At 45.9% G+C, this 15,705-nt stretch overlaps 1 protein-coding gene and 1 long non-coding RNA gene across 3 annotated transcripts in view; one reads left to right on the forward strand and one right to left on the reverse strand.

Moving 5' to 3' along the window:
- The window catches only part of LOC133265389 (uncharacterized), a 130,721-nt gene that overhangs the window by 86,260 nt on the left and 28,756 nt on the right, over positions 1-15,705 (forward strand). The window lies entirely within an intron of this gene.
- LOC133265375 (vascular endothelial growth factor receptor kdr-like) overlaps positions 1-15,705 on the reverse strand; it is a 124,572-nt gene that overhangs the window by 41,458 nt on the left and 67,409 nt on the right. For both annotated transcript variants that reach the window (XM_061445834.1, XM_061445837.1), the window contains exons 10-12: positions 12,988-13,138; positions 9,728-9,833; positions 1,364-1,472 (exon numbers count right to left, since the gene is read on the reverse strand). In XM_061445834.1, coding sequence (XP_061301818.1) covers positions 1,364-1,472; positions 9,728-9,833; positions 12,988-13,138 — 366 coding nt within the window. The remainder of the gene's footprint in view (positions 1-1,363; positions 1,473-9,727; positions 9,834-12,987; positions 13,139-15,705) is intronic.

Below are 15,705 nucleotides of genomic sequence, written 5' to 3' on the forward strand. Positions count from 1 at the left end.
GACCTCTTGTGCCTGAGCTGTATCTCCCAGATGTGCACCCTGAAGGGTGTTTTTGTAAGTAAATAAGAGTTAGGGCTTTGGAAAATGTCTTTTGGAGGCTTTAACCCTCTTCTGTCTCCTTAAAGCAGTGTTCAAGGCCAGGTTGGATGGGGCTTGGAGCAACCTGCTCTAGTGGAAGGTGTCCCTGCCTGTGGCAGGGGTTGGAACTGGATGAGCTTTAAGGTCCCTTCCAACACAAACCAGTCTGGGATTCTTGTGAAAGAAGCTGTAAATGGAGGTAAAATCTTTCCCCCATATGGCACCAGCTTCATTATCAGTGGGTGACATTTTCATATTAGCACTTCTATGCACCAGGAATGGGAACAATGTTTGGTGAGCCCTTCTTTGGGAACCAGCCTGATTTGAAATGTGCTCAGTTACTTTAGAGCAATTGGGTCAACCAACACAGGACACAGGAGAGGCAGAGGAGTGCAGAGCACTGCCAGGAGGGAGCTTTGTTTGCCCTCAGAACTTGTTTCACAGAGAAGAAACCAAGGAGTGAGAATGAGACATTTACCTTCCAAGACACTTCTGCACTCTTTGTTCTAAAACTTGTTATTTTGATGCAAATTCTAAGAGCCAACATGCACTCATCCAGAAAGTGAGCACAGAAATGATTCAGTTTGTTCTGCTTAAGCACTTGAACAAGGCTGTCCCTGGACTCTTTTCTCCTTTTAAACTCCCATCTCTTCTAAAAGCATTATTGTAGGTCTTGATCTCACTACTAAAGAATTTGTGTGTTGAAAGGTTAAGCAGATATTTGTTTGGATTTGTGTTCTTTGGAGAAATAGCATGTCCACCTCCTCCCTCCTTAAAGGGCACTGCAAAGGCTAATTGCTGAGGCAGGGATCCAATGTCACAAGAGCTCGCAGTGATACCAGCCCTGGATTAGGTCTCAGTATTGGCCTTGCTCACCTTTGCTGTGTCTGCTGACTGAATCAGAGACCAAGCGCTCTTCTGAGTCAGGGAGAGGCTTCAGGCCTCTGGAAGCCTACAAAAGACTTTGCTTTTGCTGGAGGTTTCATGAGGACAGTGCTCAGATGTCATGAGTGGTGCTTTAAAACACAGGCAGCAGGACTCAGGGCCTGCATCTGCAGCTTGAAAAGGGCAAAGGAGGCATCAGGTCTGATGCTGGACATGTCAAACTCGGCTCTGCACTGACCCAGGATCCAGGATCCAGCCTCACTTGTGGTGATGAGCCTGGGAGTGCTCCAAGAACACACCATGCAGCAGTTTTAATGAGCACTCACCAGCCACATGAAACCTTCAGGTAAATCTGATCATCAGCATCTAGTTTTTGTGTAGTGCCTCCTGTGTTGCTTACCTGAGACATAGAACTCGATGCTCCTCTCTTCTTCTCCTATCTTGTTTGAAGCCACGCAGTAATAGATTCCTGATGCACTGCTGTTTTCCATAGTCAGTGTGCTCACAATCTGCAAGCACAGAGAAAAGGCTTTGAGTGTACTGGAGGCTTTACAGAGAGGCTGGAGAGTAGTTGTATGTTTTATGGTAGAAAAACAGTTGACAAAGTAGTTTCTAGTAAGGAGTGATGCTCACACACAAGTGCTTCTATAAGGGTTTTAGTCTCTCATCTCACATCACCTCAGCCCAGTTAATTCTCTTCCTTCCTCATTTCTAAACCTCCCCATTCTTTTCTTCCTGTCCCCCCATGTGAAAAACAGAGTTTCCCTGTGACACACCACTGAAGGTTGTGTGTGACAGCATAAGCAAAAAGCTGGAGTGAAGGACCTGGAAGATTCATCTCCACTGGGAATGCAGCCCCACATCTGTCTTCTTTTCTGCTTCTCAGTCGTGGTTTCCACGGGTAACAGGACACCACATCTGCATGGGAAGCAGGTCATTCCTAGGGATGTGGTATAAAGGATTTTGCTTTGCTGTAACCCCAGAGAAAGGAGGGAGCGATGTGGTCCCATTGGGCCCTAGCTCACTCTTATAAATCGTGCTTAGAAGCCCCTTGTTCCCATAACCCTTCCCCAGAACTCGCATGGTAAGTAAGGAAGCTCTGGAGAAGCTGCCTGTGCTATGACTCTTGGCAGATGCAGAAGGGAAGGGAGGGTTGGGAAGGAGAAGGAAGGAGCTCTTGTTCTAAGCTTTACCACATAGAGAAAGGAAGTAGTTCAGTTATTTGAGGGGCTGAAGTCAAACAGATCCTTAACAACTTGTGCTCCTCAGACATCCTCATCCTTGCTTTTGTGTAGGACCTTCTTAAAGAGGAGCCAGCGCTCCCCTGTCCCTGTCATCATGCAACATCTCAAGCTGATGGAGGACTTTCCACAGGTCATGGCTTTAATTATTTCTAATGCTTCCTTTGGGCTGCTGGCAAGAAAGCAGGGTCTAACCCACCAACACAGAGATGTTCTGGCAAGATTACTTTGCTTCCCCTGCAGCCATTCACCTGAGGAACTCTGAGCCCTCACATTTGGAACAAATACCACTTTCTTTGCCATCCTCTCTTAGACTTAGAGAATCAGAACTTAAAACACCCTCTGGCCCTTTGTCCTTATCTACAGAGAGTGCTTTGAAGTGCACAAAGGCATCTCTGGACTTTCTTTTTAATATCCTAAACTAAACTCACACAAGACATTCCTTTTCTCCTCATAAACCTGCACCGTGAATGTGTCTGTAGCTGTGCAGGATGTATTTTCAGAGTTATTTAAGATTTGCTGAGCTTTGGCACTTTAAATCCTGTAGGGAAATGAGTTTCAAAGGTTTTGATCCCATGTGCATTTTACATTCTAATGGGGAACATTTTCAGCAGAATAACAGGTAAGTGGAAAAATATCTACTTTTCATGGGCACTAAACACAGAAATTAACTGAGAATAGGGACAATTTGGGGGTGAAAACAGGACCCAGCTCCCTCTGGTGTCCACCAAAGAAAGAGCTGTACACTTCTGACTTCTTTATGATGTGAAAATAGCTCTAACTTGGAGATAAAATCACCCAGAGAACCCGTCTTCTCCTCCTCCTCTTTCTATTCCTGTTGCAGTGGCCCTAATGCCACAGGTTATTACAAAGCACATATTGAGAGCGCTGCCCCTGCCTTTTGAATTACTGCTGCATCAGGACCAGCATCTTTCTTCTCATGATTACTGGTCTTAGAATTGTATATTTGGGAGTAGAAAAAGCCAATGTAAATGTACATGCTGAGAACAGAAGGGGATAAATTTGGACAGCTATTTAATGGCTATTAGTCTTGTGGAGTGACAGCTCTAGATGGGAAGTTGAGGGAAATACTGTAGAGCCAGTTAAACTTGTACAGGGAATGTAATCATCCATGTTGGAATATGGCCAAAGTATTGGGGCTGACACTGTGACTTTTCTAAAAACCGATGCAGAGCCTTAAGGTGCATTTGGCAGCCTAGTTGTGAATGCACACACACATGCTTATGAACACACAGAGATGCCAATGTCTCCAACTGCATAACCCAGGAAAGGTCTGGCATGGCAATGGGGGGAAACCAGAGCAAATAGCTCTACAGAGATGGCATCTTAGCTAATCCCACTTGTGTCTGCCTGTGAAGGTGGGAGATGTTAAAATTATGGTGGGAAACAATCTGGGGACAAACTCTTGGGAAAAAAATGACTGAGGAAAAGAGAGAAAGTCATTTTCTTGTCTGAATGCTCCAAATCACTGTTATGCATTTGGATACCACTTTGCTACGCACCTGAGCACAAAAGATAACACGCTTTAACTGCCTTGTCTTAGAACTAGCACAGTATCACACAGCACCACCCAGGGTCCTCCAAAATGTGACTTTAGACCAGCCTCATCCAGCAGAGAAATAGATGTGATTTCACAGCTAGAAATAAGGATTTCAAGTGATTTTCTTGTAATAAGATGAATCCCTTGAAATCATTATGCATCGGCTTCTCACTCTAGCTGTGTGCTCCTGTGTAAATCCCCGAGATGGGAAGCCAGTTATCTTTCCAGCATCTTGCATAAAGTTCTCAGTTGCCAAACAAATCTAATCCTGGTTTAGTCCTCAACAGTGTGATGCTTTGGAACATTAACATGCTATACCAAAGGGTATCCAAATCCTTCTTCCCTCTACAAGAGCACCTAGTTTCATCTTTTACCAAAAGGAACCTGAAGGAAACCTTTAGGAATCTAGCAGTGGTATCTGCTTTTGAAGTATGTGGCTGGTAGGGATAAGGATGTTGTTCCCTTAAATGCCATCCCCATACTTTCAATGCAGCCATTTCAAGTCTGCAAAAAGTAGGTGAAGGAGAAAATGGTTCGAACTCAAGCAACCAAACACAGGAATCTGTTCCCATTTGTAACAGTGACAACTGTTCACAGGGTTCTCTCTCTATGGAGTGGCACAGTCCCAGCATTTGGGATAGAGAGGAAAAACTTCAGAGGGGCTAATCTACTTCGTGTTCTTAGTCCATGCACCTGGCAAAGTGTTTTCCATTCCTGGAATCAGAGCCAAGATGGATAGAAAAGTTTGAGACCTGTTGGAGTGAGTCCAGAGGAGGCCACGGAGATGCTGCGAGGGCTGGAGCAGCTCTGCTCTGGAGCCAGGCTGAGAGAGCTGGGCTGGGTCAGCCTGGAGAAGAGAAGGCTCCTGAAGGGGAGACCTTAGAGCAGCTCCAGTGCCTAAAGCGGCTACAGGAAACCTGGAGAGGGGCTTGGGACAAGGGATGTAGGGACAGGACAAGGGGAATGGCTTTAATCTGCCAGAGGGGAGACTGAGATGAGCTCTTAGGCAGAAGCTCTTCCCTGTGAGGGTGCTGAGGCGCTGGCACAGGGTGCCCAGAGAAGCTGTGGCTGCCCCATCCCTGGCAGTGTTCAAGGCCAGGTTGGACACAGGGGCTTGGAGCAAGCAGCTCTAGTGGAAGGTGTGCCTGCCTGTGGCAGGGGTTGGAACTGGATGTGGAGCTGGAGCAGGGTCCTGAGAGTTCACCAAACATCCTTTGGGCTGGTTTTGATTGCCTGGGTTGAATTTGGAAGTAAAGGGCTCCATTTCCTATTACTTAACCTAAAGGCCACTCAATATTGTGAGCCTGAAGAGGGGATGATTAGCTAATAAATAATTACTATAAAAGAATACATGAAGTTTAAGACTTGGTAGGAAAAGAAATAAAATGACTGATCTCTGAAGAACAGCTTTGACAAGTAACTAGACATTGCTGCTGGGAAAACTTGTAACAGAACAGTTCAATACAGTCCATATGTCTTGCACTGTAATGTTCCTGAAGTGATAAAAAAAAGCATTTTAGAAACAGCCAAAAAACATTCCACAGCCATGTACCATGAGTGTTTGAAGACATCTTGTAGTAAGGACAGAGCAGCAAGACTTTTTAAGCTGGAGCCAGCATGAATTAATATATCTTGTTATTTCTTGCTTTCTCTTTGCTTTGTCTAATCCCCCTCTCCAACAGCTTTAGTTAACAGTTCTCTCTTGCACTTCGTTAGCTCTGTGTGGGTGAGGATGAGGAGTAGAAGATGTGGGTGGGAAACTTCTCAGCTGTGTAACTCTGCCAGAGCTGGGGAGGAGGTGGAATTATAGGAACTTCACCAGAGACCCCGCAAAGAGAATACTCAGCTAGCTCCCAATCCATCTACTTGAATGGCACAGCATAACACTTATTTTTATAGCCTGACAATTCTGATCCATGAGCTTAGTTCATTCATTCAAAACATGCTAAAGGATGGACTGAGAACAAGCGATAAGAGAAGTCTGGGAGTTGAGTGGGAACTTGGAGGGTTTGCTCTCATCTCTGGCAGTGGGTGTTTCTCTCCCTGTAAAATGAGAACAATCCTTGCTTTTCTCATGGAGCACAGCAGAGCGGATGGTAGTGCTGTGTGATCAGGAAAGGTGCTGTACAGAGCAGGAAATGGAATACTGGAGGAACTGGTACACGTTTCTAGTACAGATGGACCGAGAGCTCTCTGGCCATCCTTTCCCCTGCCACAGACTTAACATGACAAGGCCCGTGGGAGCTTCCTCGGATGTGCTCCCACCCAGGGGGGAAATTTAAACAGCCCTAGTGAGATTCTCACACATTTAAATCCATCCCACTACTCCAGTCTCCTCCTTTTGCTCCTGAGGTTTAAACCTGGCATTCTGGGGGGTTATTTTCTTGAGTGGTTGTGGATTTCTGTCCTTTTCTGCCATGTCCTGTTCTCCCAAGCTCAGACCAGGATGGCCCGTTTACTAACAGGGAAGAAAATAAAATAGCACCCTAGCTCCTTGCAACTCAAAGAGGAAATTGAGGCAGTTCAGGCAATCAGGCTTGTTTCACCTTGTGTTAAAAAGTAGTCTTTAGATGTAGCTACACAGGAGTTTAAACCACAAAGGGAAAGGTTCAATATTGACTCAAAATCATCAGGAAAATTAAAACTAGCACAATCCAATTGCCTCAACCACTATTTGACCAAAACCTCAGTGAAGTACATCATAACGTTAATGATAACCACATGCTTTTCCTTAGGAATTAGACTCAGCCTTAAGAATACAGGAGGGGGTGAAATTCACTTCTCTGTCTGTGGAATAATGGTGGAATAATCATTATGGTGCAGATGGCAAGAGAACTCTCAGGTTTATATGCCGCTCTTGTCAAATAGCTGTCTAAAGATCACATCAAGCATCAGTGGTCTGCTGGAAAAATCCATGCTTGCTACTCTGGCTTTGGAGCAAGGTTCTGGATCTGGTGGATTGTTCCCATATTCTCAGCAGCTCTATAAAGTTGATGCATTTTTAGCTAGGTCAGTGGACCAGCATGTACTGCTACAGTTCTCCAAGGGTGAACTGTAGGGATGCTGAGAAATCTTGGAGACAAGGTAAATTCCACCTTCTGCTCTGAGGCTCCAGCTATCACTGGGCAGACTTAACCCACACAGGAAAAATAACCCCTCTCAGCTAATCCCAGCTTCATTCCACAGTCAATAAAAGCCACGCTCAGACTCCAACATCTTTATTATTTCATCTGGCTAGTCAATACAGATGAATTACTTGCTAGGACATGGTGGGAATGGATTGGGCTGTTTCCTGTCTATTCCATTTGTGGTGGGAATAACGACTGATAAAACACAAGGAGAAGGCTGAAGACTATGAGTTTTCATCAGTGTCTCTTTTTGAGTTATATTCTATTATCTAAAGACTAAAGACTTAACCCAGATAGCCTTGGACTTCAGAAAGGGGGAAGGAGAAGAATTGTCTGCTAATGTAAGCAGGGAGACAGAGTGCTGAAATCTGAGATGCATAAAGTCTAGTTTTATTAATTTGAATAAATCTGAATCAGGACATAAAAGTTATTAGGAAACACCTCAGAATGTTTTTTCAGCCAGTGGATCAGCAGGAGATTGAAATAATGAAGATACCATAAATTGTACAATTATGTAGCTTGTAAGGTAGTACTTTTATGAAACTTTAGTAATGAAATATGTGAAAGCTCAAGGTAAAAGGTTGTAGGCTGAGCTTTTGAACATGTCTGACAAATGAATGCTGCAGGATGCCTGGAGCCTGCAGAGAGCAGAGGTGGCTGTGCAGAGCAGAGCGAGGGGCAGCCTCGGGCTCCTTGTGGTACCCAAGGTGTGAGCAGCACCAAAGCCTTTAGGGAACAAGAGGATCCCGTCTAGAACAGCTTTGGGGTCTTTGTGCTGAGGTTCCCTCACGGTCCTCATTTCCATTACAGAGTTGCACACCCCTTCTCCAGGCACTCTGGTGTCCACTATGTTTTGCAGGCAGAACATGGGGGTGTCGGGACTGAGCTGTTGGTGGGTGCTGAGGACTCCTCTGTGGGAATGGAGCTCTATGTCCCCTCTGGTTGCTGTACCTGGAGATTGCTGCATCTTTTCTTTCTAGGGGAAATAGGTGATAGGGGAAAGCTGGGAAGTCCCTAATGATGCACTAGTATAGACTGAGGATGTGTTTGGAGTCCCCCACTGGTTCTGGGAGCTCTGTGGCGCTGGTAAAACACCTCATTCAGAGACTGCAGCCAAATCTCATCTTAAGTCCACTACCAGACTAAAATTCCACCTAGTTGCATATTTGCCTAGCAAAGTTGATAAAGGAAGAAATGTGGGTGCTGTACATATGCATAAACCAAAGATTCTCATTTTGTGTGGTGGAGGTGTCCCACTGTCCCAACAGACAGCTCTTGGGTCACAGTAATAGTGGAACCCTGCACTTTTATACGGGCACTAACATAACTTTAAGACTGATCATCAGATACAAACTAAGCTCCTGGACACGAGGTTTAGACAGACTGTGTGTATGGAGAGAAACAGTAGTCATGAGAGCCACAAAACTCTCTCCAGCCCATGCAGCAACCAGAAGAAATCCTGTAGGTACTGTCACCAACCTCCCTTTTTACAAGTCATTAGCACTTTGTAGGTAGGTGCTTCTAATGCTCTTAGCGAATACATTAAAACCAGAGCTTATGGGGCACTATGCCATATAAATAAATCCAATTTATAAATATCTTCCAGCAAGGGGAAAGCTCAGCAATGAAATGTGAACAGTGATTTTCTCCTTCCCAGCCCAGTCTCCATGTTTTCTGAGCTCTGGTTTAGATTATGTTCAGAGCTGGAAAGCTCCATGAGAAAGAGCAGATGGTTAAGGCACTGATCCTGCCAGATGCTGATTTAGGCTGGACCCAATCCAGAAGAGCACTTAAGCGTTGTGCTTAACTTTAAGCATGGGAGTAGCCCAAGACGTATCATATGCTTAAAGGTATACCACAATACAAGTTGCAGCATTCAGCACCTTGCAGGAATAGGCACAATAAACTATCTGAGCATCCACCTCAAAACCACTCCTAAAGCCACAAACCTCTGTAAGACCAAGAGGGATAAAACAACTGTCTGAGCCAGACCACAGCATCTTCTCCAATACATGGCAGAAGTCTGTGAATCAGATGCAGCCATTTCTCAAGGATTATCACAGAATCAGAGAACCCCAGGCTGGTTTGTGTTGGAAGGGACCTTAAAGCTCATCCAGTCTCAACTCCTGCCACAGGCAGGGACACCTTCCACTAGAGCAGGTTGCTCCAAGCCCCGTCCAACTTGGTCTCAACTTACTATTGCCACAGGTACCTGGGAGGCATTAACAGATAATCCATGGCTGGGATCATTGCAGTCCATGCAGGAAGTGTGCTCCCAGTGCTGTTTGAAAGGGGAAGCAGGTAGGGAAGTGTAGAAAGGAGATCTTCCCACCTTCATTGTCTTGGTAACATGGTTGGCAACCCATATGGGTAAAGAAACATTGATAACTCCAGGCTCTGCAAATGAGGCCATTGTAGACCTCTTAAATTCCACAGCTGTTGAACTCCTGCTGCTGGAGAGTAGGCAAGGCCAGGCAGCACCAAGTGCTCTCTAATGCTAAGTATTTTAATGAACTCATGGTCCTTATCAGTTGTGTACACTTCACAGGACCCCTCCTGCACTGCACCACCATTACACTTTCTCAAGACTGAGGGAGACAGAGAGGGTTTTGACCCCAAAATCTTTGGAGAGTTTTAACCAGAGCATGTGACATCATTGCCAGAATCCTGGCATATGTAAAGAGCAGGGATCTGAGAATGATCCCAGGGCTGTGGAATGTGAAGCATGCCAACAACCCTCGGCAGCTTGGGAAGTGCGGGAGAGCTCCGTGTGAGCGCAGCATCCCCTCTGCTATTCCATGACATCATGGCTCAGGCTTCCACCAGACACGTACCTTTCTTTTGTCCCCATGCTTCAGGGTTATGTTCTCAATGCTTCTGATCTTGTTGCCTACAACCATGTTCTCATGAACCACCATTTTTTGTCCTTCGGGGATGCATCTGGGGGTAAAAAAGCAAAGGTGGAGTTCAAGAACCCAAGTCACAGCAGATAACCCTGTGTTATCATTAAAGACAGAGGATGTAATTCTTAGACAAGAATCTTAGGTCTTAAACCTCCTAAAAGCTACTGCTGCTGGACCTCTGTGAAACTACTGCATTCCTGCATCACAACATTTCAAATTTCCTTATGAAGCACCTCGATAGAGATGGACCAAGATCAGTACGTGACCAGCAAGGAAACACCCAAGATCCTGGAGACTGAAACCAGCAAACAGTGGGCAGCTAATGAAATCCTGTGGGTTTAATGTGGCTGATAGGAGTTTCGCTCCAGCTCAGCGCAGTTGTGGCTCTGGAAGTGCTCTCTTAGCACTTGCAGCGAATTTCAGGATTCAAAATGCCAGTCAGTCAGGACTGTGGGGAGGTGAATGTCACTGTGTCTGCTCAGCTTTCCAACGTGAAGTGCAGGCTGAGGGAGTAGAATGGATAAATGCTGGGATAATGATAGCAGGAGGCTCCTTTGCTATTGGGTATTCCCCAGCAGACTGTCTGTCTGTCTGTTTGTCTGTGATCAGTCTTCATTTCTGGATTGTGGGCAGAGCAGTGTATGTAGCACGTCATGCAGAAAAGGTGTAACTGCACCATCCAAAGCAAAAGGCTTGTGTCTTCCTTAACTACAGCCCTTGCAATAAATGGCAGAGGCACAGACTGCCTTATGCTTGAGAGCACACAGGCTTCAGCGGTGCTCCTGGCTGAGGGTGCTGCCAGCTCTGCAGCTCGAGGAGGGCTTTCATTTTAAAGTTGACAGTTCATAGAACCACAGAATCATGTAATAGTTGGAAGAGACCTTTACGGTCACTGAGTCCAACAGGAACCCAGCACTGCTGAGGCCACCTCTAAACCATGTCCCTCAGTACCACATCCACACATCTTCTAAACACCTCCAGAGGTGGTGACTCCACCACTGCCCTGGGCCGCCTGTTCCAGCTCTTGACAGCCCTTTTGGTGGAGAAATGTTTCCTAACATCTCATCTAAACCTCTCTTGGCACAACTTGAGGCTTTTTCCACTCAGCTCCAGTCCAGCATGGCAAGGGGTTACAAACTGTGACTATGGGATGGCAAGTAATGAAGTCAAAATGAGTTTAGTTCCACAACCAGCTGCGATTGCACCTTGCACAAGTTATAACGGTGCACAACAGGAAAGTGCCTTCTTCTGCCTGAGCAGAGGCCCTGCACTTCCCATGTGTGGTCCCAGCAACCTCTGAGCCCACCATAGCAGATCAGGATTATAGGAGTTAAAATGAATAGGGACTTTTATACATGATGACCAAGGGCTGATGCTGCAGAAAACTGCTCCATAAATCAGCCGTGCCTTTGCCAAGTCCACGCAAGGCACATGGGCAACACCCTGGGTCAAGGGAGGGTTTATAGCTCTCCAAAGAGCCTAATTAAAAGATGTCTTGAGTGACTTCCTGCAAGGCACAATTCTGCCTTGAGGATGAAGGGAAAAAAATCAGAGGAAGCAAATCACATCACAGCTCTAAGGAACAATGATAGTGTTCTGGCATTCGAAGTGCCCTACTGAGGAGGGGGAGAGAAAGAGAGAGAGAGAGGAAGTGAGACAACAGAAGGAAATGGGGTCTGTGTCATTTCCCACAGGAATCCTCCTACAGCTTCTGCTGGAAAAAGATAAGGCTGCCCCGGAGGCCAGGAGAGGTGGACACCACTCTGCAATTGTATTTAAATTGATAAGATCAGAGAGCTGGAACAAGGGTTATATGAGGTCTTTTGCCACCAGGTCACTTGTTCAAATCTGGCTTAATTCAGCATTCGTGACCAATTCCCTCTCCCTACACAGAAAGGTATGGAAAAGATTTCAGGTCATCTCTTTGGCTTTCCTACAGAATGCATAACCTATTTCCTTATGATGTTTCCATTCTGCTCTCGTTGAACACCTCTGAAGCAGCAGCTTGTGCTTTCTCCTGAGCTGCAGTGCCAGCAGCCCTACCTAAGCCTGCAGCTCTCTGCTGCTCTATTCCTGCAGGAGCTGTATAACTACCTAAATGAGGTAATGGGCTATTTCTCTTGTGGAAGGACACAAGGTCATGGTTTAGACCCAGCCTGAGACTCTATCACCCAACATCACTGCAACTGCTGCAGCAGAGATCCTGGGGAAGGAACTTCTGCTTGTGATTTTTTTGCCTCATTTGTGGCTTGCCATTGACAGCTTTGAGAAAATAAGGAGCCATCCAGGAATTTTCTCCCTTGCTTCCTAGACCCGCCTTCATCTTTTTATGGATGGAAAACCTGAATTTATCACTCTCTCTAAGAGGGAAGAGTTGAAGTGCAGTCAGAATTGTTTCATGTGCCTCCTGCATGTCCCCTGGGAGTACCAGAGGAAGCATTCAGAACTCAGCCAAAACCTCACTGTATAGATCAATCACCCTGCTCATACAAGAGCAGAAGCAAAGAAGACGTCTGCTTCAATAAGGCAAATCTCAAAAGGCATCTTGTGTTTATCTTGTCTCACTCCTTTCTGACAGTTTTGACCCAATGGCTTGCTTCTGTGTCTCCGCTTCAGGGTGCCTCCAGACTAGAGCCAGGAAGGGCCCTCAGTGAGGTGTGAAGGCCTTATTACTGCTTCCAGCTTCTGCAACGCAGATGCTGCCACAGGAGCCCCTGCTCAGTGTGCACTGGTGAAGACAGCCCTTAGGAAGCAGCATAAATTCCATACGGCACCTAACTGCAGCCAAGCCTTCAGCAGGTTTGTCTGACAATAGCTCTTGCAGGGGAAGAAAGAGTGTTACCCAGACACAGAAAGCACCTATTTAGTTTTTTCCTTATCAACTGTGTAGGCTGCATCAGAGGTGTGAGAAAAGATCCTGGTAAGTCAGAGGGACATTGCTGGTCAAGGTAAAGAAAATTGAACCCTGATCTTCAGTCACTTTAAACTTATGTGACACAATTCTGATAATATCAAAGGTGCTCGTAACTGCAAGATCACACACAGCTCAATGTCTGCTGTGTTCGTAACCCCTGACATCTTGAGGTGGGGGTTCATTGCTTGTGATTTTTAACTAAGATAAGTAAGGCAAAACTGACTTGAAACTACCAAACTATTCTGCACCATGTTCACCCATAGGAATGCCCACTTACAGCGTGTCTGTGAGGCTGCAGGGCTGCCACTTCCACTCGATCTTCGGATCAGGATTCCCACTTACGGTGCACTGGATTTTGTGTTTGCTTCTTAACTCCACCCGCTCGATCTTATCAAAGTCAGTTTCCTTTTCATAGATTTTGGGCCTCTCTAAAGAAAGAAAGAAAAAAAAAATTACAAATGAGCAGATTTACACCCATAGTCATGGTCATGGTCCTGGTTCTGGTTCTGTTAAAGGTTTTGACACGTTTTGCTGTGGTCACTAGGCAGCGATTAAGTGAGGGGAAGTTGTAGGGGAATTACCAGCAGTACTGAAAGTATACATTGGCAGAAACAAAGAATCCCAGACTGGTTTGGGTTGGAAAGGACCTTAAAGCTCATCCAGTCCCATCACCCTGCCACAGGCAGGGACACCTTTCACTAGAGCAGCTTGCTCCAAGCCCCTGAGTCCAACCTGGCCTTGAACACTGCCAGGGATGGGGCAGCCACAGCTTCTCTGGGCACCCTGTGGCAGCGCCTCAGCACCCTCACAGGGAAGAGCTTCTGCCTAAGAGCTCATCTCAGTCTCCCCTTTGTCAGGTTAAAGCCATTCCCCATGTCCTGTCCCTGCAGGCCCTTGTCCAAAGCCTCTCTCTAGGTTTCTTGTAGCCCCTTTAGGCACTGGAAGGGGCCCTCCTCAAAATGGGCATTAGTTATGGTGTGTCAGAAAATACACTGAAATACTACCACATTCATCCTTACTGCTTTCAGATGTTGTCACTGACCTGCTATCCTTCTAGAACACTTATGCCATGAAACACCAATTGGTCAGGGACTGCAGGATCAGGCTCTTAGTCTACAGACTGGGCAAAACAGCTTTCGACTTCTGATGTCACCTCCTGAGAGGAACCTTATCACATAGCTGTGGTCCTGCAGTGCTGTTACCATTGTGCAGGTTCTCCCCAGGGTTTGGGGAAAAAACAGTCTTTTTTGATCTGAAAACTTTGTCTTCCTTTTCTATGTATGTGTCCTGTGCACTGGATGAAGGGGTGAAAAAAAGCAAAGAAGTGATGGGGAGAAAACACTTGTAGAGTAATGCCAAGGAATTCTCACCATTAGAAATGTCACTGCATTATTCACATCTGGAGGGGTTGCAAGATCACACCCTTGGACTGGAAATCTCTCAAGAGCAAACTTGTGTGTGACATGTTGAGGGCTGCTTGTTGCCAGCAGGAAAGGAATGCTTTGTCCCATCTCCTTCCAGCTCCCACAGGAACACACGAAGATGAGGAATAATGCTAAAAAATCCCCAAAGTGAACTGAACTTTTCCTAACCTCAGCGAGGGTGGGTTTGAGTTGGGGGTGAAAGCACAGGCTCTTCCCTTATGCAGACAGCTCTGCCCATCCCTGGCCGTATCTCTTTGTCTGCTTCTCATAACAGGAAATCAAACAGATTTATTGGTCAGGGTCCCTCTGTGGACACCTCTGTGCAGCCAAGTGGGGCTGCTTTGCACTGAGGGCTTTTGACAAGTTGGGAAGTGAATGTAGATTAGATTTCTATTTTTCGGGTTAACTTATTTTTTCTGCTGTCAGGGAGGCCCCCGGTCTGTAACCATGAGCCACTGCCCACCTCATCAATCTTCAGCCCTTCCCCACTTCCTTCTTAATAGCTTTTTTCCCCTTCCAGCAATCTGCTCCTACAAGAGGACCTACCAGGCTGGTCCCGTGTATTGGTGGGATCCTCACTTTCCATTTCTCCTGGCTGCCAGGTCAGACTCGGAAAGATGTGACCTCATCATTGCTTGAAAACACATCAGCATTTCCTTCTCCAGCACTCAGAAGGAGTATTGGCTGCAGTTGGTTCAGCCATATCCTAACCCCTGTATCTCAGTAGTTCACTATACTCCAATAGTAAAGCATGAGCTGCTTTAAAGAACCCTTGTTAGGTCCTGACTAACATTTCACTTGAAGAACCCAAATGACAGGCCTGGCTTGGCTTTGCTCTTGTGTTCCCTTTTGCTTTTTGATCCCCTTTGGTTGAGTCTTGTTTCCCTGTCTTCCTCCAGATGATGTTCTGTCAGGCTCCAAAGATCCACTCCTTTGTCCCTTCGCCCAGGTAGAGGAGTTGGCTTTTTGTGAAGGAGAAGATGGGGAGGGGAGTAGATGGGAGAGCACTTCAGGTCTCTCAGACTCATCCCCATCTGTAGGATGGACACGAGGTTTTCTGCACACATTGCTTGGGTTAAGCAATGTACTGCAATATACTGAATGAGTGCTTGGAGATTGGAGAGCAATTCACAGGACAAATTGCTGGGACTAATGTTGAATTTCCTCCTAACTGGCATCTCATTTCCCATCAGTAAATTATTTCTGATCATAGAAGTAATTCTGTAAAACTCCCTGGAGAGAGAAGCACATTTTTCATTATCTTGGACATTTTTCTCTTCAGGCTCCAATCCTGTGTTCGGCACGTCTGGGCTGACCTCAAAAGCCTGATTTTTGCTTGGAGAAAGAGACTCTTAAGTTCAGTGTGAAAGGTTACTCAAGTGTTATGTGAAAGGTTGCTCAAGTGTTGTGTTTTTTGGGCTCTAAGAACAAAGCTTTATGCACTTTGGGAGGGAGACAGTTATGTTTGTGTGGGTTTGTGTGTGTGAAGGGGGGACAAGGTTTGATTACAGTCTTTTAGTATTAGATTTTTCTATACTCTCGGTGAAGTGATGAACACATTGACTGTCATT

This window comes from Pezoporus flaviventris, unplaced genomic scaffold (genome assembly GCF_033815535.1).
Source record: "Pezoporus flaviventris isolate CSIRO_AGI_PZ_B2104156 unplaced genomic scaffold, CSIRO_AGI_Pfla_v1 ptg000005l, whole genome shotgun sequence".
Lineage (NCBI taxonomy): Eukaryota > Metazoa > Chordata > Aves > Psittaciformes > Psittacidae > Pezoporus > Pezoporus flaviventris.